We start from the raw sequence: 27,448 nt of genomic DNA, 5'->3' as shown, positions 1-27,448 counted from the left end.
CTGCGCGCTTCGGTCACGTGACCAGCCAGGTTTCTGACCTCACTCAAGTCTCGGGCAAAACGCGATGCGGCGTGAGCGGCTCGCGAGATTCCCAGGAATGCTGGGAGAGCTGCGTGCATAACGCAGTCTGGAACAAAGCGTCGAGCAGGGTGAGTGTCGCTTCCCGGAGGGGGTGAAAGCTAATTTTCGTGGCTTTTATTTGGTTTTTTTTTCTTAGCAGTCCACACGTAGCTTGGGCTCGCGCAGGAGTACTTTTCGCTGAGTGAGAAATTATTACTGCAGAGCTCCGCGCTTTCACCGAGCGTCTGCACCGGCGCGGCCGGATATTGCACTTCGAGGTTGCTCAGGCCTCGTTGTTCTTTGCAGTTAGTCCTAGCCACAGCCATATTGGCCACCCGAACTTTTGCGTCTGGGTCGGTAATTTTTTTTTCTTCTGCCTGAGAAACATTTACTGCACATTTCCTTCCTTGCAAGGCCTGGTTTTAATCGAAAACTTTGCCGCTGTGGCCGTTTACTGACAGCTTTAGGCGACGGGCAGTGGTTTGAAATCTGGCGTAGGTGTGCGTTTGCACAGTTGTGCAACTGCTCGATTTTTCCCTATCGGCGTTGCGTAAAGTGCAAATTTTGTTGAAATTACTCGCGAGCAATCGAAGGTCGTCGCAGTGCCTCTGAACGCAGTGGTTGCGCCGATGCGGTTGCGATCACGCTAATCTCGGGAACTGCGTGGGGCTGTCGCAAACGCGTTCCTCTTTGTTCTTTATGCAAGTGTCGGGCTGCCGGCGCATCGAAAGTTAGTTCGATGCCGCCTAATGATCGGCAGTGGCGTCCCTTTATTGTGGGGCCATCTAGAAAGGGCGAGGGTCGTAGCGTGACGGGCCCCTATCTTTGGGACTTTGCACCGAGCCCCACCAGACGCGGTTTCGAGGGAGGGCAGAGTGGGGTCACGTTCAAGTCTTGGAGGGGCCGCGGTGGGGAGGGAAGTACACGACGCGAACCGTTTCCTGTTCGCCGTAACTCGTTCTCTGCCCGAGACTGGAGCGAATCCCGTTCTTCTCCGTGGCTCTTTTTCTTTTTCTTTTTTTCCTGCATTCCCCACAGAGTGACTGCGTCGCGAAAAATTAAAGCCTGTGTTGCCCCCATTGCTACGTAGGCAGATGCCATTCATTCTGCGCGCGACTGCTGGGAACGCGGTGAGGTGCCTCTACTGCGTCGGCTCTTGGTTCCGTAAACATATTTTTGTTCAACAGGGCTCCACAATCGCGCAATTTTTTTCTACAGGCGGCCTGAATTGCTTAGCCACGAAACGGTATGCGTCAACTTACGCTAAGCGCCCTTTAGTTCTACCATTCGCCGGGTATGCTTGATCGCGTTGCAGCCGTCATCGTTGAGACGCCGAGGCCCCTTGCTGTGAGGATCCGAGGGGAGCTGGTTGTGCAGCGCGTCTAGTTCGCGATGTTCCAGTCCCTTGCAAGTTCCTTGGACCTTAGCGCGGCTAGTACACTTGGAAAAGAAGAATCCTGGCGCCGAGTTGGCTCTACGGGCTGGCAGCTACGCCGTTAGACTCCATGGTCGACCTTGTATGCCGAGAATCGAAAGCTGAGCCGGGCAGCAGCGATAGCGTTCTCGCCTACCTCCACCTTGAATCGGCCGCGGCACTCCCCGCGACAGGCCGCGTCCTTGGAGGCGGCCTTCTAGATTTGGCCGATAGCTCGTGGCGGCGTTGCCGGGGCTTCTCCTACGCGCGTGCATCGTTGGTGTTGCAAAATTTTGTTGCGTTAGGTTTTGCGGTGCCACTAGGCTGCTTTCCTGCTAGCCTGTTCAAGAGAGGGGGTGGTGCAACCTCGGTACGAGGGGAGAGGGGGCTGTTGGTCGCCGCCGTCTCGTCTGAATGGCGCTGGCCGTTGGAATGGTGTCATCGTGGCCATTCCCTGGGCTGCCACCGCCGCAAACTCTGTCCCCGTTAATGCGGGCCCGCTTCCCTCTGCCCCGAGCTCTGTTCTTTAGTTTCTTTTGTTGTTGAAAGGTGCTGCGAGAGCGAGGAAGCAAACTGTTCCCCTTGGTTGAAAGGAAACGTGCCGTTTATGAACGTTAGTGAAGGCAGGAGCTTGTTCCGCCCGTGTCGTTTTTGTGCATAGAACGTGCTCATTATTTTGGTGCTTGGAGAACTTTGCTTTAAGGCCTGCCATTTCACGCATGTTTTTCAAACTGGGTGCACTTGTGTGCAGATCTTGTTCACTTTCCGTGTAGTTTATTTACTTAATGTTGTGTTTCGTGTATTCGAGTGTGGTAGAATTGTTTAGTACTCCGTAGCGTGATGATGACGGCTTAGTTTTTCATTTCTGAGACCGAACTTTCAGTTTATTTGCCTAGCGGGGGTGAGATGTGCAGTCTGCATGACAGACCTTTCAGTTCTGTGAGGGGAAAATTTGTCGTCCGCCTGAAAAACGCGGTTAAACGGCCACAAAGGGGAGCCGCGCAGCGTTTCCATGTGGCTACATGTCAGGCGAACGATGTCCCCCCCCTCGCAGAAACTTGCTCTCCCGCTAGACTGGTCGGCTGACTGGGGCGCATGGTGCAGGTGCAGAGGCCCTGCGCGGAGGAACCCCTCGAGAAGAGCAGCAGCAGCAGAGCGGACCGGAGGTTTAGTGTGTCGCGGGCGTCCCCACCAGACGCAACAACGGAAGGGCCGCGAGGAGCGGGGGGCTCTTCATCTCCGTGCAACATCAGGGACGGCACAGCGGCAGCCAGCTCCTCCTTGTGTGTGCACCGATGGGTTCCCCCAAGCAGCGTCAGGCGAGATGCCCCCCTCAGCCCCGCTGACAAGAATGACCTGGTCTTCCGCAAGGTGCGCGGCATCCTCAACAAGCTCACGCCGGAGAAGTTCCACAAGCTGCGCCGTGAGCTGCTACAGGTGGGCCTCGACTCGACGCACATCCTCAAGGGCGTCATCCTGCTGATCTTCGACAAGGCACTGGATGAGCCCAAGTACAGTTGCATGTATGCGTCGCTCTGCCGGCAGCTGTGCGACGAGTCCCCCAACTTCGAGCCCCCACCGAGCAGCAGCGCCAGCAGCCCCACCACCACCTTTCGCCGCCTGCTGCTCACCAAGTGCCAGGACGAGTTCGAGAACCGCCGGCGTGCCTCCGAGGCCTACGAGCACCGCCATGGACCCCTCAGCCCCGAGGAGCAGGAGCAGCGCCTGGTGGCCAAGCACAAGATGCTGGGAAACATCAAGTTCATTGGCGAGCTGGGCAAGCAGGGCCTGCTCCAGGAGTCCATCCTGCACCAGTGCGTGCAGCAGCTGCTGCTGGGAGGAGGCGGGGGCGGCGGCGGGCGCGCGGGCACCGGCGACTGGCAGGACCTCGAGTGCCTCTGCCAGATCCTGGTCACCGTGGGCCGCCGCCTGGACACGCCCAAGGCCAAGCCACTCATGGACCAGTACTTCGAGCGCATGCGCACGCTGGCCCAGACGCCCGAGCTGCCTGCCCGCATCCGCTTCCTGCTGCGCGACGTGGTTGAGCTGCGCGGCAACCGCTGGGTGCCTCGGCGGGGCGCGGCCGAGCACGGCCCGCGCACTCTGCAGCAGATCCGCGAGGAGGCGTCGCGCGACCTGGGCATCTACAGCGGCGGCGGCGGCCACGCCCGGCTGAGCGGCAACAGCCAGAACAGGGGCGCCTCCTTCGGCGGAGGCGGCATGGATGACGTGTTTGCCCCGCTGCCCATGGCCAGCCTGGGCACGGGGCCCGGGGTCATCCCCTCGGACCGCTTTTTCCCGTACCGTGGCAGCGGCAACGCTTCGGGCCGCTCGTCCCTCAACGCCGGCGGCGGTGAGTCTCTCTCTCTGGTGTTGCCTCCTCGACTGCACCCGCTTTCTTTCCCTTTCCTGCCGTGGGGCGCAGCAGCCGTTGTCTTTCTTCCTCCTGGTAACCACCGTGCCTTCTCTCTCTCTGCATAGGATTCCTGGGCGGTGGTGGCAGCAACTACTACAACGGTCGCAACAGCCAGCCGCCACCCCAGCAGTTTGGGCGTGGGCAGAGAGGTGGGGAGCACCTGCCTCCACGCTTCCTCAAGAAACAGGGCCCGGGCAGCGCAGACGAGATCTCCCTGCGGCCCGCCCAGAACTCCATGGTGCTCAAGCCCAAGACTCCGCTCAGCTTCTCCAAAACCACTGGCCCCACAACCACGCCTTTGGGGCCCCACCCTCTCGCCAAGCAAGCCATGAAAGAAGTGAGTTGTCTGTTTTTGCAGAGGCTTTATCCACATCCTAAACTTGTTATACTGAAGCCCTTCGAGTGTTTTCCGGTGTCCTGCTGCATCTTGTATGTGCCGTGCATTCGTTGTCACGTAGCGCATCTAAGCTGTATTTGCGAACTTGGCTGTCTAGTGGCTTTGCAGATTGATAGCCTGCTCCAGTCAAATAAGAATTTAAGGCGTTGAAGTTGATACGGATTTGCATCCCTGTCCCTTCTGACAATTGGGGGTTCATGATCACTTGTTCCACATGATTGCAGTGGTCTTGCTGTGTTTTCTGTAAATTCTGCATTTTGCTGATGAAGGGGTGCCAGATTGGAATTCATTTTGAGCGAGCCTAGATTTTGAAGCTATACGCAGGGGTGAGACAGCTGCGCATATTGCGCAGTTTTGATACAAATAGGTTTTCCTGCGCCAGGCTGCTCCAAATGCTTGAAAATTGCAAAAATTGCGCCACTGTTCCAGAACAGTCTGAGAGCCATGGATTAACGCCCCCGTCAGTTTCAGTGGGGAAAAATGCTTACTGACGGCATAATTTTTTAGCACTCCCAAGGTGATGCCGTTTGTAAAGGTTTAATTGTGAGACACTTCAATGAAAAAAAACCCGCATATGTGTATCACTGAAATAGTTTTTTCAAAAGTCACAATGTCGGGTTGCACCTGTTATATTCTGTGCGTTACTAAAGTTTTCCCATTGATAACCATTGCAACGTCCTGCAGAACAAATACTAATGTTTACTGAGGTAACGAACTACTTGTTCAAGTTGATGAAAAGACGGCAATTTTCAGGGCGCCGTATCTCCGCAACGGCAGTACTGGGCGCCGCCATCTTGGTGTGGTGAAGATTGGAAAACATGGCCACCGGGCGAAGCAGTTTCTCGCGGTCCAGGCTAGTTCATTCTAGTCAAGGCAGAGCGCACTTCGCGGATTTCTACCGTGGTTTTGGTCATGGGGGTGGCTAGGTTTACATTTTGTTGTTCGATCTGCTACGGGAAGTTGCGCGTCTCGAAAGACGGAGTTGATCAAAAACAATGCGGCGTCCGCGAATTCGCCGTGTATCGGCCTTGAGTGTGAGGTGCGGTGCGTGCTTGAAGTGAAATTTTGGACTCACTGCTGTGTTAAAAAACTCCGAGTTACTGCTGCCTCTGACAGCGAGCTTGCGAGCGGCGGGAATGAGACGGTGGACACTGCAGAAGGGGCGGCGCAGGCTACATCGCCGCAAAAGGTTCAAGCAGTGTCCGATTGCGGGACGGGCTATTATTTAGCTAGTAATAATGGTTCATATATCTGAAGGGAAATTTAATTCCAAAAGGGAGAGGTGGCTAAACATACCATGTTACTCAAATTACGATCGTAGTGAACGTGCACCTTGGAGATTGAAATGGGAGGGCTGGTGCAGGGTGCGACGAATGTCACCTCGCTTTGCGTAACTTTTGCCGTGGCTCTACACTTGCGCATAAAGCCGAGTCTGGGATTGCAGAAATAACAGTTTACGCATTCACATGATAATAAAAATGTCTTATGATTGCTTAGTTTTTCCATTCGATATTTTCAACGGCGCTTCACGCTGTGTATGCATACGGCCTAAGAAATTAAAAATAGTTTGCAAAGAGGTAGTGGAGTTCGTACCTTGTGATACGCTGGTAGAAAAAACTTTATTGAGAGGTTGTTTCAGTGTTACGTATGTTCAAAACCGATCAAAAAGTGTACTCTCTCCCCCCCCCCCCTCCGAGTTGCCAAACATTTGATTTTTAGGCTCCTAAGCTGACATAATAAATGTTTTTAACTGCTACAAATCAAGGTTCTCCTGCTCCAAAATCGAGATTTCGCTGCTCCAAAAACTGCTCCAAAATCCGATTAAGCTGTCTCACCCCTGCATACGTCATAACTGCAGACAGGTGTGGCATCTACCGAGTTTCTTGTTCGAAACAAGAGTTGCACTTGGTGCTTGTGTTGCTTAAAAATGTAGGAGCAAGAGTGTGTTGCTGGGTTTGAGTGAGCATGTGAGTTTGTGTTTCGAAATGTAAGCAGCTAACTCAACCTGATCTAACAAACAAATTAGGATTTCCCTGCAGGTGCCTATACGGCTCAACGGCTTTATAAACTCAAAGTAACGAAATAGATTCAGCGCCATTACCGGTTTAATCATTTCGAGGAACAGACTCGTTAAAACAAATGAATGTTGAATGCGTTTTGTCAGAACCCCACGAAGATTGCGCGATGTCAACTGCTTCAAGCATGCCTGCCTCGTACAGTCCCCTGCCGAGGCTGTAGCATAGTTCCGCAAGCCCTCAATACGAGCAAGAAATCCTGCCCAGTACTTGGAAAAAGCAAGCGTACTGTGTAAGGACGGGCTTCGCTGAAATCTAGTATCCTTTCATTCTTGTTTGTAGTATCATTGTGTATGAGCATACCGGTGCGCCCGCTCTTTTCCACACTTCAGTTGTTGCTGCGCCCAATTCCAGCTTCAGGTGGACGCTCGCTTCTGGCTGCTGCGTTGTCGTTTCGGAATGGGGATGTCTTTCGGTAGAACCTTGATGAGCGCTGCTGATCGCTGTGGCTGGTGCCCATGGAAAATTGCCCAATGATACTAGTAGCTGTCACGTTTTAATGTTTTCAACATTAATCTGAAGTGCAAAAGGCTTCATTTGCGGAGGTTAGTCCAAGCGGTAGTTACTCAAACCTGCTGGTTGCAGCTTTGTTGCTCTGCTAACCACAGCTGACTGTTGTGGCCCACCTGTTTCCAGCCCAGTAATCTTGTGTCGGGACGCCCTCAGTGCCTGCACTTGTGCGAGCCTGGTTCTGCATTGACTCAATCAACATGGCACACCCTTTTGTCTAGAGAGCCTTGATGTACTGGGAGTGCTGCTTCAGTGCTTTGGAAGTGTTTTGTCTTCAGCTTCCTAAGGTTTGGAGGGGCTGCCTAGCATGAGCTGCACCAACTTACCACGAACAGAATTCAACCGTCACTTTCTTTGTGTAATGAGCACCGCAAAGGTGTGCACAGAAGTGCCTTAGAAACATCTGCACAAGACTGCGAGGGTATCTTGATTGTGGCATTTCAAGAAGGAACCATTCATTTTGTTCAATCGAATGCCAGCTACTCCGATAGTGCATGCTTTCCTGGAGGTTTTGTACCAACGCGCCCCTTTCCTTTCCTCATTGCAGCCCCCAATTGTGATCAAGCAAGTGGTGCAAGACAAGAACCGTGCCAACCGCAGCGCTCCCGATCGCGAGAAAGGGGCCACTCGGGAGGAGGTGATTGCCCGGGTGGACGAGCTCTTGGCCTCTCTGAAATTGTCTAACGGCACTGCCACGACCACCACTGGCAGCACGGATCAGGGCACCGCCCCGGCCACCATCACTAACAGTGCGGTCAACAACAACGGCACCACCACCCCGCCGACCACGGGGGGCGGCAGCGACAACGGCCTTCCGGACGAGACGAGCCGCGCCTTCGAGGCGCTCAAGATCCCACGCAAGTTCCTGGCCGACGCTTTGGCGCACGCCATGCTGGCGACCCTGGACAAGCCCCAGGCCGAACTGCTGCCTTACATGGCCCTGGCCTACAAGAAGGACGGCTCGGCTGCTTACCTGGAGGCTCTGCAGGTGAGGACGGGGTCGGTGTTGGGTGTAGCTTTGCGCCCGGCCTTCTGTGTGACGTGCCGTGTCGAAAGCCGTGCCTTGGGCACACAGGCTTGAATGCAGAACATGTGGTCTCTCTTATTTGCCTCTCCAGATAAGTTTTTGAACAGTTGCCGGTCTTTCCAAAACTGCACGCCCGATATGAATTCTGTGGTCAGGGTAAATGCAAAGCTGCTCTGGAGCACTTCTGAGGAGTCTGAAATGACATTTGAGAGGCTTATGTATGACTCGTGCTTGATTAAAACTAGGGGCCCACGTTAGCTGCACCATGTGGGGCCATAATGAGAGACCTGCTTCAGCATTTTGTTGCAGCCATAGGACTTGCAGTTTGAACTGCTTCAGTTCAGGTCTGCAGCCACGTTCTCACAGATCAGGCAAGTTTTTATTTATTTATTTATTTATTTATTATTATTGTTACTACTATTATTATTATTATTTTGACGGACAGCAAAGTAGGCGATGCTTTCTGGCATCCTTGATTTTATTTCTTTCCTCCGCCTTCTTGCCATATGGGCGTCGCCCTTTGTCCACTGCTGGTGTTGCAGCGCATGCACTGACGAGCACCTTTGCAAAACAACGCTTTTCCCGCTTGGGTAGTTTTGGGGGTGGTACACATGCCCCTCTGCTTCTGGTGTGCTCATCGTTACTACTTGGCCTTGCGTCTGAACTGTTAACTGGTATTTTGTAATAGTGGGTTTTCTGTTTCTATTCTGCAACCAGCTTTCAGGCCTATGAGGCAGGGGCACTCCTGCACTCAGCATAGCCGTTGCTGCTTTAGAACCGTGTCCATGTGCAGAATGAATGGCCAAAAATACTAATTACAACATTTTGGACGGGCCGTGAAGATTAGTGTCCCCCCCGACTAATTGTAGACGCACATCTGCATGTCTAAGGGTTACATCACCTTAAGTGATCGTTTTGTGAATTTTTCTGGTGGCAGAATAAGGAAAACGGCCGTGTTGTGATATTGGGGCGCACATTGAGGGTTTTGAATTGGCCTAAATCAACCTAAAACCCATAACCCTGTTCCCCATAGCCCACAAGTAGTGGCTGGAATTGCGGAAGCATGCAGCCTCTGTGCACTATCCGTGACAGCCCTTTATCGGTGGGCGCCGTGTGTGGATTTCCCCCCCTTATCTCCCCCACAAAAGCCATCTGCCCGACAAGCCTCGGAGTACTGCGTGCGTGACTGTTGCTGGCCTTTGAACTGCAAAAGCGATAGTGCAGACTGTTTACAGAAAACACAGGGCTATTCTGAAAGATAACTGACGGAGTGAAAGATATTAGTTGGAGTTCGAATAGCGAAACTCCCGGAGCAAGCCTTGCGGTTGGTTCGGATATGTTTACAGGAATGTAAGTGCCTGCTCAAGGAAGAACCTGCGCATACACTGCTGCTTTTAGTATGTCGGCTACACTAGATTGACAGTGCGTGCAGAAAAACAAACCAAACCATGACGCCCCACAAGCCAACGAACCTCTCGCAATACACTTCTTCTCCCCAACTTAGTCCCAAAAATTTCAGTGAGAGCAGCTGTCACGGAAAGGCAGTATATTTTAATCTACCAAGAGTAAGCTTGCTGCATAGTATTACAGTGGAATCTCGATGATACAAATCTTTTTTGCAGTGCCACGAGATTTGTATCATCTGAAATTTGTATGAACCAACACAGACCAAAATAATTGGGCACAAAAAGGTTTCATTCATTTTTCTTTCTTTCGCGTGAAGAAATCCGTCATGTTTTTCTGCTTTTTTTAAACTCCATGTCTCCACCAAGCAGTCCCTTCTGGAGTGCGCAAAACTTGGCGTAAGACCTACCTGGCTCTGCCAGCTAGGCCACCACGCTAGATCCTGGCGCATTGGCCACGTGGGCTGCCACATCCACGCACATGTGGTTTGCAATCAAGGTTTCATCACTGCTTTTCAACTGCAGTTCTTGATGTGTATACGAAAATGCCACCGAGCAGTCGCTGGCTTTGCAGCCAGTGAAGGGCATATTATGTACCACCAGACACCGCAGCAAGCGCAGCTACAGCATACCAGGTTTTCAGCTTGGGCCGAGTGAAAAACCATTTTTTTTACAGAAGCTTACTGGAAAAAAAAAAGAAAAAAAATCTCGGCTGCTTTGTTGAACTTGCTGGCTTATCTTTACAGGTTTGTGCATTGTAGTCATGAGACTCATCACTGTGCGCTCTAATAGAAGTGGTAGTACCTGCCTGCAGATAGTGCCAATGTTTCAAGTGGTGCCAGTTTCTGAGGGTCGCTTTATGTTGAAATGTATTGTGCTGCAAGAAGACGTCAGCGATTTGAAGCTGGTGCATGTCTGCCCGACTCCTCGCGTACATGATGGACAGGGGGGGGTTTAGTGCACTTAGCATGTGCAGTGCCACTAAAGTGCAATGTGAGCAGGCTTGTTTCCTGTTGGTGTGAAAGCGAGTGACCCCGTCCCCTGTCGTTCGTGCAGGAGGTGTTTGGCCGCATGGCTGCGCTGGAGGAGGAGCGGCCACTGGTGAAGAGCATGGTGGCGGGCCACGTGGCGCGCGGGGTGGCCAAGGGGCTGGTGTCCCTGTCGGAGCTGGCCCAAGCGCTGCCCCAGGGCCAGCACTACCCGCTCTTCCTGCTGGTGCTGCAGCAGCTGGCCCGCTCGCAGGGCCGCGTGTGGCTGGCCCAGGGGCTGCAGCAGGCCAAGGTGGACCTGGCCTCGCTGCTGCCCGAGGGCCCCCGCAACGGGCCCGAGCGGCTGGCCGAGGTGCTGGAGGACCGCGGCCTGGGCTTCCTGCTGCCCCGCCTGCAGGGCGACCTGTGGCGGCAGCTCAAGGCGGACCCCAGCCCGACGGCCCTGTACCGCTGGCTGCGCGACTCGCTCGACGCCCAGCAGCAGGCCCAGCCCAGTTTCGTGCACGCCCTGGTCACCTGCCTGCTGCGACACATCCTCGGCCACACCACCATGCCCCAGCTGCTGCTCAACGCCGAGGCCACCGCCGCCGCTGCCACCACCACCACCGATAACAACGAGGTGGGTGGGGAGAGCAGGTGGTGTAGTTCGGCCATAGTCTCGTACTAACGAATACCGGGGGAAAAGCCGTTGCCGCAGTTGAGCACCATCGCAGCTGGACACATTCCTTTCTTGGCCTGGCTGTGCCATCGCTCCACAGATGCAGTGACGGAGAAACAGAATGAGAGAGTTTGTGTAAAGGAGGGGGACTTGGAGCTGCACCTTGAGCCGGCGGCAGCGTCTGCCGCGGTGGTGGCACTGCGTTTCAACTGCCAAATCTGTCTGATGGTTGTGTGGCTTCTGTGCGCGTCCCATCACCAGTTGTAGCGTGAGGCGGCAAACCAGAATGCAGTGGGATTGGCAGGACGCGGATTCAATTCCTGGCCGTGGGGGCCGCTTTTCTGATGGAGGCAAAAAACAAAAACGCCTGTATGTATGAGACTTCGCCACCCGTTAAAGATCCCCAGGTGGTCAAAATAAATCCGGAGCCCTCCACTACGGCCAGCGTCATCGCTTCCGTTGCGTCGGCGCGTTAAACCCTGCAATCAACCAAAGCAGTGGGATTGACAGTGACAAAATACGATACTGGTAGACAGCAACTGATGGGCAGTTGTGCCACTGCTAAAGTGGGCAAACGGGACTACTAATTCCTGTGTCACAAGGAAAATCTAATAACATTTAGAGAAAATGTCATTACTTCGGGGCTACGCGTGAATGCCGAATGACATTTGAGGCGAATGGCATTTAGTGGCTACATGAGGTTAGGGAGCTCATTCAGCGGCCAAATGAGTAGCCTCGACGACAGTCCAGTAATGAACTAAAGAATACTGATTCTAAAAACTGTCAGTAAGCTTATATTCCCCCCCCCCCCCCCCCCCCCCCTTGTCTCGCCCCCGAAGCGTGCGCTACGCTGACACGGATTTCTTGTGGGCTTGTCTCGGCTTGTGATGCCTACTTATGTCACCTAAATGGTGGTTTTCTTTTTAGTTTAAAAAAATAATTTGTGTTGTTTTAAAAAGCTCTTCTGTATGAAAACATTCTGGATGCACTTGAACTATAATTTGCTATTTTATGTGCTTTCTAATTGTCACTGCTATCACCATCTAATGACATTTGTTTCGCCGTGTAGACCCACACGGCTGAACCAAATGTCATTAACAGCAAATGTCATTCACTTTAAATGACATTAGGTTTGCCGTGTGACATTAGGACAGTTAGCCTGCCAAGCATGGATGGTACGTTGTGCAAGGAATGCCAGGTTACAGGCCTCTAAGGCCAGAGCAAGGCAGGTGCATTGGGCTGCTTCACCTGCCAGCTGGGTTTGAAGTATCACGTGATACTCTGGCCTTTGATTCATATTTTTGATGCATTGTTTCTATGGTGAATTCCACAGGACATTTCATATCCGGAAAACTATGCATTTCACAAGCTTCACTGTACTTTTGCTGCTTTGCTGTCACTTCAACCTTGTTCAAGAACAGGCTTTCCCTGTGGTCTTTTCTGTTTAGATTATTTGTATCAAGAACGTTTGCTTGACCCTGAGCAGCTTGTGCTCTTCGCTTTGTCAACGTTGGGAATTGCGAGCAGGTTGAGACTGGTGGGGCATATTTTGCGGCACGGGACCAAGGCGGGAAACGGTTGGGAACCTCAGGGAAGCGTGCTCTGTTCTGTGTATTGTTAGACTGCACTCTTGCTTGCTGGCTGAGCTCTCTTCCTCTTCCTGCAGCAGCAGCAGAGCGCCGCGGTGGCCCCCTCAGTGTCGGCGGTGCCTGAGCGGGCGCAGCTGGACAAGGAGCGGGAGATGCTGGAGCGGTTCCAGCCGCTGCTGCGCGCCTTCCTCGGGGAGCGGCCCGCGCTGCAGCTGGCGGCCCTGTACGCCCTGCAGAGCCTCTGCCACTCGCTGGGCTTCCCCAAGGGCCTGCTGCTGCGCTGGTTCGTGCTCCTCTATGACCTGGAGATCGTCGAGGAGGAGGCCTTCCTCAAGTGGAAGGAGGACGTCAACGACGACTTCCCGGGCAAGGGCAAGGCCCTCTTCCAGGTGGGGATGGGTGAAAAGAGCGTTGCGTTAGTGCGCGTGCCGACGCGTGGGCATGCACGCAACCTTTATTAATGGCGATACAAGGCTGCCCATGAAGTTATGGATGGAGCCAAATGTACAAAGAGCAAAACAACTCTGGAAGAGCACTCAACGGCATTCGTATGGACATCGTAAAGCTTTCACATTCATCACTCATAAGTGGTCAGGTGTCCTTGGAATTTTTAAAATGCAAGAGAACAAAGATGAAAAACGGGCAGGGTCGGGCTAACTTAGCAGCTTTCCAGTTGCCTCGTTTCGTAGTATCTGCAATGGTTAATGGCAGGTGGTTCGTGGTCCGTGAGCACATCTGATTTCTTCAGCAATTACTCTGGCAGATAAAAGGTGCTTGCTTCTCCTGGGCAGTGCTGGGCTGCATTTCCTTCTCTATCTCAGTTATGGCCATCAGGCTCTTTCAATGCAATGGATGTGTTTCCTTGGATGTAGCGTTGCACCTGCATATACTGAAGTCTACTCTTCCCCTTGCAAATTTCGTGCGAAGGTATAAAGCTGTTGATGTTGGCATGTATTGAATTCCCAGTAACAGGTATGTTCAATATACAGTGGAATCTCAGTGATACAAATCTCAAGGGGCGGCAAAAATATTTGTATCACCAGAAAACGAGAAAAAAAAGTTCTGTGCACATGGAAACGTGCCCCGCACGCAGCAGGCGGTGCCAACATGGCGTCAGGTCCTGCTGTAAAGGAAAGGTGCAGGAGCTCCAGCGACGGCTTCTAACCTTTCGTTAAAACGCAGCTCCCAGCCTAAACTAAATTGCTCATGCAAGAAATGAGTCATCCGCGCCAAATATTAGTCTCAAAGGTGGCCCAGCCAGCTGCCGTAAACGTTCCGAAATGGTCGCCAGGAGGCGCGTCTCCCCATTGGCGCTAGTCGTGAGGCTCCTCCTACTGCTGCGCTGCACGCAGCAACCGAGGCAGAAGCAGCCGACGGGGTGCCTAGCTGAATTGTCAACATGGGCGTCAAGATTGCACGCCCATCACCAACAAACAGGAATCTTGTGCAAAAACGAGCCATGCAGTTCGATGCGCAAGCGGTGCAAGCAATACGGCAAGGTGACAACAGGACAGCTAGAGCGCGGGGCATGGAGGGAAGCGAGGAATGCAGAGGAGGTGAAATGGCGAGTACTCGGTCAGAACTGAGAGGGAACGCCTGATTTCCACCCCGGCCGCGGTTTGTTCAAAAAGTAATACAAGAAGGAAGCTAGCAGCCGCCGAGCAGCAGCCAGCGGAAACTAAAGGGACAGCGAGAAGAGAATGTAGCCGGATATGAGAGATGAGGGAGAAGGAATGGGCGTGGAGAGGGTGATATACCTTCTGTTCGTTTATAGCAGCACCTCTCCCGCCGCTATTGTGAACACCCCACGAGGAGTTATACCATCAGCAGGGGGGAGGACTAAGGTTTTTGTGCCCGTGCACAGTCAAGCTCACACTGCGCACCAAAACTCCTGCCTCCCGTCCACACCGGAGAGATAAATGTGTACGGATCATCCAAATTTTTTTTACATTATATACAATGCATTTTGGTTGGGGCATTTTGTAAATTTGTATCCCAAAAAGTTCATTTAATGGAGTTTGCATCACTGAGATTCCACTGTATCGAATTATTCGCCGCAAGTGCCTCTGATGTGCACTTCTCCTGATGAGATTCTGGCGATGACTTCTCGCACGTATTGCAGTTGGCAACAGGGAGGCACTGTTGAGTCGCTTGGGTGGCCTTCATAAAACTCGGGTTCTGCGCGCTTGAGCTGTTACCTGTGGTGGCTCTCACAGGGAGACCAATGTGGCGTGATGCAGGCATGTTTTGTTCGCGGTGCCATGTCATGCATTTGGGAGCAGTGGTTGTGAAAGAAATGGGAAATTTTGGATTTAGTGACTAAGGCAGACAGCATTCGGTTGCAGAGGCATTTGAAATTCTTTGCAGCACTTTTGAGCGCCGTGGTACTAAGCAACTAATTTGTAAAGGTGAAAGCAGCGCAAATGGCCATTCTGGAGCATGTTGTGTGTGTGTTAGTGCAATGCTGCGTGGTAGCTCAAGAAAAGGGCTGTTCGAGCACTGAAGGCGATGGCGTTGAGTGCCTTGAGTGAGTTTAGAGAGCTGTCAGGATTCCTATGCTCAATTCTTGATGGCGCAACAGCATGCGAGTTCGCAGGTGCTGACGATGACGCGGGGATTGTGGCAAACATCGCCGTTGACAATGAAGCAGTCCCTATTAGCGACCCTGTTAGGGGGGGGCGAGGGGGAACTGTCGTGCCCAATGCAGGACAAAATCAAGGAATGCACATTTTAGTAATCACACACACACAAGTGGCAGGTTGGCTTTTTCTGTTTTTTGACTTCAAGTACAGGGTAGGCAGTTTACAAAAGATAAAATGTGTCGTTGGAAGAGTGTATCTGTGTAGCCTGATTTTAGTTTGTACTAGTTTCTGCAGGCTCCTTGTGCCATATGGTGATGTTTCGAAGAACATCTACCGTATTTACTCGAATCTGCCGCACACTTTTTTTTTTGGAAAAATGGGTCCCAAAATTGCATGCGCGTTACAATCGAGTAAGTCAAAGCGGCAGTGCCGTATCGCCATCGACGTTTCAAGTTGGCCGTTTGACTACTGAACACACAGCCAGCGCTTGGTAGTCTGCGCACGTTTGCCTTTGTTGTCTGCGTAGTCTTCTTTTGCGTTCCTTTGTTCTTTCTGCCATGGAATGCTTTCGCCACGATGCTGCATTCAGGAAGAAAGTAATCTTGTGCGCGGAAAGCGATGGAAATCGGGCGGCATCACGTGCGTTCAGTGTTCCGGAGACTTGCGTGCAGGACTGGCGCAAAGCAGAAAGAGAATCTTCGCAAGCAATGAGACACTGAAACGGTTTAGCGAACTAAAGAGGGGACGATATCCCCAAATAGAGGACCCGCTTGTGGAGCAGCAGCGAGCGGCTGAGAGACACGTAACGACAGAGCTGCTGAAGATTCAAGCGATGCAGTTGACGTTGCAGCGAGGGCTAACGCGGAGGGAGTTCAAGGCCGGAGGCCAGCAGGTGCTGGATAACAAATTTGATGAAGAAAAAAGGCTTCTCACTTCGCCGCTGACGGACAGGCATATGCCAGAAGTTGCCACCGAAGTTTGAGGAAGAACTGTACGCATTTCAGCGGTACGTCTTGAGTTTGTGCCGCAAGGACAACTATTTGCTCGGACAAATTGGCAACACGGATCAAACAGTGCTATACTTCGACATGCCCGCCACCACAATGATGGAGAAGGGCGCCAAGGAAGTTTGTGTGCGCCCTCTGGCCACGAGAAAATGAGTGACGGCAATGCTCTTTGCTGCACTGCGGACGGGCACTATCTTCCCCCTACCTCGTATTTAAATGTAAGACGCTCCTGAAAGGAATCAAATTCCCTAGTGGTGTGATTGTGCATGCAAACGAGACATGGTGAATGACGAAGGACTTGGTGGCCGATTGGATCGACCGCGTGTGGCAGAAGCGACCCGGTGCAAGCTTGAGCCTGCACGCGATGCTTGTTCTGGGCGCGTTCAGGTGTCACCTTGACGAGTGCATCAAGGACAAGCTCACCGCTTGCAACACTGACCTTGTGATTCCCGGAGGCATGACCTCGCAACTGCAACCACTGGACGTTTCGCTAAAAAAGCCGATCGAAGACCAGATTTGGATGCTCTACACTGAGTGGCTTGTTAGTGGTGGCCATGAACTGATGCCAAGCAACCGAATCAAGTGCGCTTCCCTGCAAGACTTTGCCGGATGGGCGAAGGATGCATGGTGCATGATCCCGCCTACAATGGTGAGCAAGGCGTTGAAGTGTGGCATTTTGAATGTTATGGATGGCAGCAAAGACTACTTGCTTTGGGCCGTCGAGAGCGAGGAGTCGTCCGACAGCGACAAGGGGATAGCATGCCCTCGGTGCCGCCCAGCGGCGCTGCCCCGGACCGTTGTCGTGTTGACTGTCTTGCCAGCGATATCTGGCACATTTCATTTCTTGCCACCTTTGCAATAAACCTTGCTTTTTCCAAGTGAGAAGAAGTTGGATTTTTGTATTAGTCAGTTTAGTGCGCGTTACAATCAAGGACATTTTTTTTTTCTTTCTTTCTTTCTTTCTTCGGATCGCGGGAAACGGGAGCGCGCTACAATCGAGGGTGCATTAGGCTTAGAGTAAGCTGTGTCCTCGACCACCGCATTCACTCGAATCTGTCGCCGCACTGCTCGTGGAGGATGTATGTGGAGGATGATCAATGTTGCGGGTATAATTTTGTATTATCCGCGGTACGTCTTTCGTAGAATGTTGATGAAATTTATGCCACATTGCTTGTCCAGGGTAGTGATCAACATCAGAGGTACAATACTAGCAAGCGTAACTGGTATGCTGTCAGGTGTGAGGGCTCCGCTAGATCGTGTTAGCGCACAAAACTGGTTTACATTGTAGTGTATAGCCGTATGGATGACCATCTGAGGAAACTCTGCTTTTGGAGGCATTGCTAGCAAATTTCAGTGCAGTGGAATTACAATCAGCTCCGTGCATGTGCCGGCTTCGCGACACCTGCTGCCCATACAGACCGAATGTACCACACTAAGATCGTGTCGGATACATTTACACTCTTAATACACAATTTGTGAACAGTGACTGTTCCCATGTGATGTGTTTTGAGTGCATGCAAACAGTAAATCTGTCTTGAACGTGCCTCAAAATCAGCGGCGGCAGTGGGGAGTGAGCCAAATCCTTCTGCGGCTGCTTTCGAAATGGGCCACTAGGGATCTTTGGCACCCCTAGAGGCAGTGCTCGAGCCGTATAGGTTGTTGCCGGTCAACTTCACGGTTTATTTCTCCATTTCCTGTGACAATCTGCTGTCGTCGGCGCTGTGCACCACGCTCTTTCTGTGCCTGAACCTGTTCGAACAGTTTTGGCATTTGTGTTTTGAGTGCATGCGGAGTTAGTTTGAGTGACGAACTCTATACAGTAAAGCCCGCTTATGTCGAACAGCGCGAGGATTGTAAAATAGTTCGATATAGCAAAAATTCCAATATAGAAAGTGAAGCAAAAAACAACTTACATGACAGCAATCTTGCCGACGAAGTCACGAGATCCATGCTTGTATCCATGCATGCATGCCATATCCATACAAGCATGCATGCATGCATGCTTGTATCCGTAGCATGCTTGTGTCTGAACAGTCGACAAGCACAAGACCGCTGCCCTCAGTGGCACTGCAGTATCGCCGTAGCAGGGCCACGGCAGCGACGGCTTCGCTCGTGCTCAGAAGCGGTACGGAGTCTTCGGCGTCATCGACAGAGCGGAGACAAGCATGGATACACGCGAATAACTGCGAACCCAGCGAACCGAGCAAGTGCGTGCAGCGAGTGGCACGGACTTGAAGTTCGGTGACACCGCAGCCCACAGCGCCCAATGTGGCGCTTTCGGCTCCAACGGCATGTATGTGTGGAGCTGGTCAACTCTGCCACGGCTGGTTTGGAAGCGCCCGAGCTCGGGCGGGAGTCGCAAGCGACACCTGCGCCACCGCTGCGCGCCGATGTATTGCGGCAAAGCCTGCCGCATGCCTAAGGAGAGTGATAAATCCCGCGCGGGAGAGTTCGATATATCCAATGTGAACAAAATTGCGTTCGATATAAAAAGTTTTAAATGCATGTAATTTTTATCAGAATTATACAAGGGTGGGATATAGGCAATAATTCGATATATCTGTGTTCGATATAAGCGGGCTTTACTGTACTTTCTTTTCAACCAGACAACCCGACAACAAACGTTTATTGGTTCAGAAACACCCTACCAGCCTGAGCGTGTTCTTGTGAGCAGGCATCACTGCCTGTTTTTTTGTTGCACCAGATCTAGACCCATCCACGTTGCGGAGAAAGAAAACTCCTCGGCCTGCGATACACGAAGGGCACCGAAGAGAACGCCACGAGCCGCGCCCCTCTCCGGGAGAGAGTGTGCAGCTTTCGTTGCGTAGTCAGTGGTCGAGTTGAGAGAAAGCGATTATGCCCAATTTTTCATCTCGTGTAGCTTCAGTGGTAGTGAATGGGTTATTATAATTCTTGCTGGAACACTAGATTTTGCCCCAAAATTCAGTCTGAGTAGGCGGGGGCAAGTGCTGCAGGTCCCCTTTAAAAGTACGAGGAGGCAGGCTTCGCATTTAGGGGAATTTCTTCGCATTGTGGATTACCAGCAGCTTTGAAGCAGGTCCTTTACAGCTTTAAAGGAGCCATGAAGAGAAAACACAAGTTTGGTTCATTCAAAAGATTGTCTCGTTAGAATCATACTGACACCACTTTTAACGTAACCTTCGCTCAAATAAGCTACATAATTAGGAAAAACGGGAATAGTCATGCGACCCACCAGCTCATTTCCCGCAACAGAACCTGTGATGTCACATGGGCTAAGCTCTGCGATTGGCGGAGGCTGGCAGAAGCAGACGCAAATTAGGTAGAGCTTACAAACTAGACGAACGAGCGATTTGCGCTTAAATTTAGGGCACATTCTTTACAAAGCAATAGGAATGATGGGACAAACAGTGGAAGTTACGAAAGCACATGTAAACATAGAAGTACTGATGCGTTCTGCTGTTCGTACTGCGCACAGCATGCTTTGGTTTAGCTGCACAGCACTGTGGGGCTTGGGGTTGTCTCAGAATCTCCATGGTCTCAGACTCCATGGTCTCAGACGACACTGGCCGATTGACGCAAGCAACGGTGTCTTACGTGACCCCATTTGTCGAGCGAGCACTGTTTCAGGGAACGAATATTTTCTCCCAGAACAAAAACAAGCCAGGTTTAAATGCGGGCAAAAACAAACCAAACGCTTGCCACGGTATGGTGGCGCCATCTAGGTTACGGAACGTAAAGAAACGCGGGAACAAACCAACACCGCTACAGGGTGGAGACAACCTTTGAACGGTCCCGTGCCACCGCAATTGGGCCAATGGGCTCAACGCGTTATTCTTTTCGTTTCCCACGAGACCTAGCAACGCGAAACAGACAATATGATTCAAACTTCTTCAGTAAACCGCGTTGCGGCGATAATTTTAGCGCGGTTTTGACACAATGACTTGCTTCGGCGGCGAGCGAGCAACCGAACATGGCGGCGCCAGCGTTACGTGTGTCTACCCTGTACGGCGGATGCGTGAATGAAGGTACTCTAGGCTGCAGAGCGGTCGGTTCCCGTGATGTCACTTGGGACCACGAAAACGCACGATTGAGCGGGAAAATCAAAATTTTAACCTAAATTGTTTAATTTCTCAATGAATAAAGCACCATTTGTATCCGGACAAGCGCGGGGGGCACTATAAAACACGAAATCTTTCGAATAAAACCAACTTGCATTTTCTCTTCATGGCTCCTTTAAGGGCACAGGGTAAGTCCTATACTTCCCATGCATTTTTGGCCATATTGAGGTACATTTTTCTCGGCATCTAAGAAAGGTATCTACATAACTTATATATCATTTTCTTTCAAATTTCATGCTCTTTTAACTGTACTAGAATTATAAAAATTCTTAAAAAATTAAGTTTTTTATAATTTTTTGTTCATTAGTACCTAAATTTCGGCATTATTTTAGTATTAAAAGTTGTGTACCAAAAAAACTGTTACGTGTATATTTTTAATTCTAGTACAGCAGGTGTGACAAGTTAAGTAGAAGACAGGAGGAAAAAATCAGCTCGTTGTCTTGGAAGATATAGGAAATAATGGTACCTATGTAAGAAAAAACATTGTTTTGAGATAATTGAGTTTAAAGTAAAAAAAGAGGTGAAAAACAATACTTTTTTGCCATAAACACCACTGGAGCCATTCATTTAAAAAGCACCAGCTTCATAATCACTGTCGAAGTCATTTTTTTGGTTTTCACCCGGTCGTCTGTCCTTCCTTGACTATTTTGTGCACCATCGTACAGATCTGTTCACAAAGTATTTTGCTTGTGGTCAACCTCTTTAAGCCACTTGATGGTGGTGTTGCGCCCAGGTTTTGGTGTGAATGATTTCAAAATTCTGGCTCATGCATTGCTTCATGATTTAATGAAAGAACAGCATCCAATGTTGCAATCATTACAGTGTGAAGCCCAAAAAAGATGTTTTTTGTGCTCAGCTTCGAAGGGCAAATGTGGAAAAAACCTGCAACAGGGTCTTTGGATTGCCCTCACTGAAAAATCAGCTATGCAATGGTTGCTAAGCAATTTCCTTATACAGCTGGCTCCAGAAAAACATTTCAATCTGAAACTGGAAGTTTATTGATAAAAAAAAATGACAATAAACCCTGAGAACATTCTTAAGAGGATGTGGGCACTTGCTACTTGCTACCGGGAAAACTGCTTTTTAGCGAGAAATAAGATTTTTTAAGGCAAGTGTGAATATGGAAAAGGTGCACAAGGAATTGAACTTCCCTAATTGCGAAGAAAAACAAAAAGTCATTTTTTCAAAATTTCGCCTTACCCTGTGCCCTTAAGGTGTCTGGACCAAGGTTGTTAGTGACCTAGCTCGCTATTGCGACTAAGCGGCAGTGCTGTCTCGACTGAACTGCACCATGGACTGCTAGCTGGCTTAGTGGCAGCGAACAGCCGGGAACCCACACTACACAGAAATGGCCAACACCAACATTTATTGGCTCTCCAATCATGCCCGTTGTGTCACTCGGCACTAACAAGACCCACTGGCCAGGCCTGGAGACGGCACTAGGGGTGGACAAAGGAAAGGCAGTTGGGAAGCAAGACAGCCATTACTGGTGCATATTCGAAGAGACCTTTCCCAAGACAGCCATACCAGACTGATGGAACTCTGTCTACTGGTCACGTTGGAGGGATCGTGATTACGCCCTTTCCGCATAGCAAATGCGCATGGCTGCTGGACGGGAGAGGGATGCCTCCCCTCTCACCTCAGCAGTATGCTGCGAGAAATAGGGAACGAGACGGAACTCCGTGGTTCCCACAAGGGCCATGTAACACAGGCATTCCCTCATATTTGCTAACCCACGCTTCATTTGCTTGGGACCGCATCCCCATATCTGCCAGCTCTCCCGCACTGTCTGGGAAACTTGCGACTTTCAACCACATCTCCGGATTGTACCAAGGCTATCTCGAATCTCCCAAAGAGTGATCGCCACAGCGGCAAAGTTGTTTTTTAATCACGCGCGTACCTCGCAGTCTTCCCTGCTGCAACATTTGCGGTGCTGCCGAAGAGTGCTCGCCAATTTCCTTGCAACCAAGCCGTAGTGTACTGCTAATTATTTTTATGCACTGCAGTACTGTGCGCACAGCGAGTCTGGGCGCTGCCGTAATGTTGTGTGCAGCGTACAAAGGCTGGCTCTGAATCGTGCTCGCCACCGTACCAAAAGGGGAGGGAAAAGGTAGCAAAACGATTGTGTCTGTCTGTCTCATGATGCAAGAACAAAGCAGCTCAAAATAAACACCCTTAAGGGGACACGCGGGTCGAAAAAACGCGATTTTTTCGAAATATACCGATTTTTTGTTTTCCCTTGCATTAGCATCTTTGACTATCCTTCTTTCATGGGTAAAATAATGAAAACGAAATACGAACGAGAACTTAGTGAAAAATGTGTCTGAATGACTCGCGGTGACCCAAGAAATCGCGCAATCAAGCCAAATTTCGGCCAGGTTTGAGAATTTATTCCGCACGGCAGCGTGGCTCGCCGCCATTTTGGTCACTTGAGAGAGGTAGATCAAGCCTTCTTCTCTCGATTGAGCCGCTCGCCAGCTTCGTATCTCCGCGTAAAAAAAATTAAAAAAATGTTTCTTCCCGCTTGTTTTGCGAGCTCCCACTGGGCATTTAAATCACGTGACGCGAAAGCGGGACCGCCATTGGCTCTTGCCGCTTGTGAGCCGCCATCGCCCGCATCGTTCCGTTCGCTACTTCGCGCTATCTTTTCTATTTCCTTATCGTGCGTTTTTAATCGTGAACGGTGAAGAGAAGCGTGACTTTTGTTGCCGGAAGCAGCGTACTTCAGGCAGGTACAAAGGAAAGCGCAAGCGGCGCAGCATTGTGACGACCACGGCCAATGCCGGCACGACCGGCACCGTGAGGCCTAACGGCGCCGGGCCTTCAAGCGTTGCAAGCGCGGCTCTACCAGGCGGGGCTGATTTTATCAGCGAAGATATCGACTTTATAAGCGCATCGGAGAAGAAGTCGGCAGCCTTCCAAGGTGAGGAGACAGCCAGCCACGGGAGCGGTGCAGTTATCTGTGGAGTCGGCGCACTGACTGACCTTGAGTGCCGCCGTGTGCGCGACGTGCGGGAAGTGCGAACTCGTCGTAGTCGAGGTTGCGAACAAGCGGAAGGGCCTCGCATCGGTACTGGAACTGAAGTGAAAAAACGAGAAGTGCCCTGCGGGAGTGCCTTCGGGAGTGATTTCTTCTGTTTACTCGTCGCAGCGCGCTGCCGCCGTCGGTCGCGGAGGCCGCAAACCGGAACTCAGCAGTTCCGGTTTGCGGCCTCCCCGTGATAGTTTCGCCGTCAATGTGAAAGCGGTACTCGCTGCACGCGCGGTTGGCATCGGACACGATCAGCTATGCAGGTTTTGTGCCATTCTTGGTCTACCAAAACCACAGCATCAAAAGACGTTCTACAACACTGCCAAGAAAGTTCATGTTGCGGCCACAAAAGGCGTCTCTGACAACCTTGCTGAAGCAAGGCAAGTAACTGCGTTGCAAGCTGGTCAGACTGACCTCAGTGTGATTTTTTATGGTACTTGGCAGAAGCAAAGACACGAGACACAACAGCACTGCCATTTCTCTTGACACTGGTCTCTGCCTGGATTTTGAGGTGCTGTCAAACTACTTGTACTTGTAGCCGCCACCAAAAGCTTGATGAGCAAGAGGAGGAAGTGTGGCAAGCCTTTCATGCCTCTTGTGTGTGAAAAAAATGTTGACTGCTCATCCCATGCCATGGAGACGGAAGCAGCACTGCGCATCTGGCACAGGACGCTATCGTACAACCTGCAGTTCACTGTAGTGGAGACTGCCACTGCCCTCACAGGGTTGTGGTTCAACAGAGGCCACACTAGCTTTGAGCAAGTTCTCCAAGAACTGGGAATCTTCCCTTCAGAAGAACTGGTCAGACTAAGCAATGCAAGTGACCAGCGGAGGGTCAGGCAGATGTGTGCAAAGCTGACTGCTAAGGCTAGCCCCATTGCCGCAGCCTGGTGAAACGGTCCCACACCAAGGACTACCCCAGCAAAAACCGTGAGGGTGCAACTTATGCAGCAGGAGCATTCTAGTTTTAGTACCTCAATGTGGACATTTCAGACTGTATCCCCACCAAATTTCATGTTGTTCGAGGAAGAATTTCTGAATCTGCCAAAGAAATAAACTTTCAATTGCATTTTTCTCAGCTTGTTGTTTTTGTCCGTTTTCTGAGTTTGTGCACACTTATTTTCCCAGTTAAAGTTGTCGTATCAGGATGAAATTTTGCACAAATGTTCATTATAACACGTAGAGTGCACAAATCTTGTTCATTATGCAATTTGTGTCCTTAGATATTTCTGGCGGTCATAAAACAAAAATATACAGAACAAAAAAAGGCACACTACCAGTCATTTTTTTTTCGTGGTGAGGAAAATGATGATGAGGCTTTTTTAGGTAGATTTGTGCACTCTGCAGTTCATAAGGAACCACCTAGGCTATTTTAAAAGTTTCAGAAAAAATTTTTACTATAAAAAAAAGTGTGCACAAAAAAGCCATTTTTCTGAAAGTCATGCTGCGTAAAATTTTATCCGGAGCAGCTATTCAAAATCTGATTACATATATGACCAGAGGAGCTCAATCTCTATAAGCTGTGAAAATTTCAGCCTCCTAACTTCATTATTAAAAAAAAAGTTGTTTGGAGGAGCACGTCCCCTTAACCCTTTATGTCAGTCTCCAGTCTCGGTAATTTTGGAAATGTAAACTAAAAGAAAAACCACCCACACCGCTCCCGCCCGCTTCGGTCTCCCAAATTTCATGTTGGCAGGTTGGCAGGTGTGCATCGCTGCAACATTTATATGGCTACAGTTGCTTGCCGTAGTAGTGTTGATCTCTGCGCAGTGCACGGAAACGCTCCTGGAGGAGGTTGTACCTTTCAGAAAACTATAGGCGAAGGTACATAAAGTGCCCCAAGAAAAGAATGCTTCTTCTGGTTAGAATCAAACCTGGGTCCTTAGCGTTGTGAAGCCGACGTCTAATTGTGCCGGACTTTTACTCGGGTTGCATGGAGGAAAGCTTAGTTTTAATCGTCTTGATTTTAAGGTCTTCAGTTTTAAAGGGGCACTGACACAAAATTTTGAAGGCGAGATAACTTCGGAGATAGATTGGTGGGAACACATATACATCATCTGCAAAATATCAGCGGCGAATACAGCCTAGAACATATTTAAAATCAATTTTAAAGTGTGCGAAACGCAACCGAGCAGCCAGCAGAGGATCACGCGCAATCGGCATCCCGAGGATATTGTGTAAATAAACAACGTCCAAACACGTCACGAGTTTGTGTTTGCCGCTTCCGCACTGCCGGCGTTTTAAGCCGGCTTGCCCGGCTCGCTGCTCCAATCGGAGGGCCGGAGGGCGGAGCTTCTGCTCTCGAGAACGAACGACCCGATCGTTGGCGGCGGAGGCGCCGTGATTTCGTCAGCTCATCGGGCAGCTGGCCGCGACCAAAGTTCTACAGCGATTCCAGGCACTCTGTTTCTATTACTGTTTATTACCATTGGATGCGAAAACGCGCCGGAGGCACGAAAAGCCCACTGAGCTAGCCGCACGGTCGCTGTGCAGGCGGCGGCCGCGGCCGCGAAGTTGCCCAGGCCGGCGCAGGTAGCTCGAGTGATAGCTTGTTACCGCTGCACGAAATTGTCCCCAAGTCCCGACCATGGTGGCTTACATGAGAAAGGAGTTAATGATGCGATGGCGGGTTGCATTAAAAATTGTCATCTGCACCGCTTACGAGAGCGGCACTCGAATATCCGCCGCAGTGCTAAGCCGAACACATCTGTAGGCGGACCTGTAGGCAGACCGGCCGGCTGCTCCCACCGCGCGTCTTGCCACCCACCGTCTCGAGCGTCGCGCGTCGTTCTTTAGCCGCGGTAGCATTTGCACTCGCAGCGCCTGCGTCACATCCACGGTCGCTTTTAATTAAGCGCCTCACGAGATCAGTACGTGGGGGCATTCGCAGAAACTGCCGTCGATGCGGATTCGACAGTGCTACGGCGGCTCTGCTCTGTGATATCCCTCCGACGGTCACGTGGTCAGCTTTGTTCACACAAAATCCATCGTTTCGCGGCACTCGCTGAAACCGAAACTGCGACTGGCCGCATTGAAAATGCCTCTAATTAAACAACCGTCGCACGCTGAAGCAAATGAGGTTTCTACAGGTTATAAGTAGGTCACTAGCTACTTATCGCAACAAAAAAAACAAGATGCAAAATTTTTGTGTCAGTGCCCCTTTAAGAATGTTAGTTTTAAGGGCCTTGATTTTTTATGGAAGTTTTACGTTTCCCAGTTGATCTGTCCCAATACTCAGGTTAGAGGCAATGGAGAAAGCAGCTAGTTCTTGGTCCCGTTTATTTTCGACTTTAAAATAGTTTTGAGCCGTTTATCACAAATCATATGGGCAAAATATGTGGGGTAACTGGAGCAGTTCTGGGTAGCGAAAAAAATGACATCTGAGACCTTCTGTTTTCTTGCTTACGTGGCTGTTGGTGTCGTTTTTATGTTGCAGTCGTTGGGTGGTTATGGAGCAGGCAAAGCATTCTGTGGTTTCCAACTCCTTGCATTGACAAGTGTTTGTACGCTACGATAGATTTTTCATCCAAGTGTCCCTAGTGATTTTGGTTGAGGTTGAACAAGCTGTGCGTCTGCTCAGCCAGTTGGAAGTCACGGGAATTGCGTTTTGTTCTCGTTATGAACAGGTGAACCAGTGGCTAACGTGGCTGGAGGAGGCTGAGGAAGAGGAGGAGGAGGACGACGAAGACTGCTCAGACGAAGGAGACAACTAGGCTGCCAGGATCATCAAATAAAAAGCACTGAGACGGGCAGGGATACACTCTGCTACGGAGGACAAGAACTGCACAAGAGAAAATGAGAAAAGAGAAAAAAAACCCTGCAACAAGAAGCTCTTCTGTTCCCCATTCCTTCTCTCTTCCGTTCCAGATCTGCTTCTTTCATTCTGCTGTGCCCAGCCCTGGCACTTCTCTCTTCTCTCCTTGTTAACATTCTCGCAGGGCAGGAGCAGCAACTTTTTTAAAAGAGCGGCAAGCAGGTGACGCTGCGAGCCGAGGTTTTTTAAAACTGGATTGCATTCTGTTATCTTAAAAGCAAGCAAGGACTTCGCTGGCGGGGCCCCACTCCGTGGAACAGCCCCCCTACGATTGGGATAATAAAGCTTTCCTTTTTCTATCTTGCATTCCCGGTCTCCTCAATCTTTTTCAACCAAAAAAAAACGGCTATCACTGGCTGGATTAGCTAGCTCATGT

The 27,448-nt window shown here is 50.8% G+C and overlaps 1 protein-coding gene across 3 annotated transcripts; it reads left to right on the top strand.

The window, feature by feature from the left end:
* Window positions 1–25: 25 nt before the first annotated feature.
* Window positions 26–27,378, top strand: Nat1 (N-acetyltransferase 1). 3 transcript variants are annotated; one of them, XM_077703262.1, is made up of 7 exons: window positions 26–149; window positions 2,529–3,827; window positions 3,956–4,227; window positions 7,420–7,860; window positions 10,359–10,910; window positions 12,619–12,927; window positions 26,885–27,378. In XM_077703262.1, the coding sequence occupies exons 2-7, from the start codon at window positions 2,570–2,572 to the stop codon at window positions 26,969–26,971; spliced, it is 2,919 nt and encodes a 972-aa protein (XP_077559388.1). In that variant the 5' UTR covers window positions 26–149; window positions 2,529–2,569; the 3' UTR covers window positions 26,972–27,378. The 3 variants fall into 3 exon arrangements, with proteins under 3 accessions (XP_077559388.1, XP_077559390.1, XP_077559389.1); XM_077703264.1 differs by having other exon boundaries at window positions 129–149; window positions 2,579–3,827; XM_077703263.1 differs by lacking the exon at window positions 26–149 and adding an exon at window positions 2,067–2,087 and having other exon boundaries at window positions 2,579–3,827.
* The last annotated feature ends 70 nt before the right edge of the window (window positions 27,379–27,448 follow it).

This window comes from Haemaphysalis longicornis, unplaced genomic scaffold (genome assembly GCF_048455015.1).
Source record: "Haemaphysalis longicornis isolate Haplotype H1 unplaced genomic scaffold, Haemaphysalis longicornis Haplotype H1 scaffold_3, whole genome shotgun sequence".
NCBI lineage: Eukaryota > Metazoa > Arthropoda > Arachnida > Ixodida > Ixodidae > Haemaphysalis > Haemaphysalis longicornis.
The sequence above is the reverse complement of the archived record's forward strand: the minus strand, read 5'-3'. Positions and strand labels throughout refer to the sequence as shown.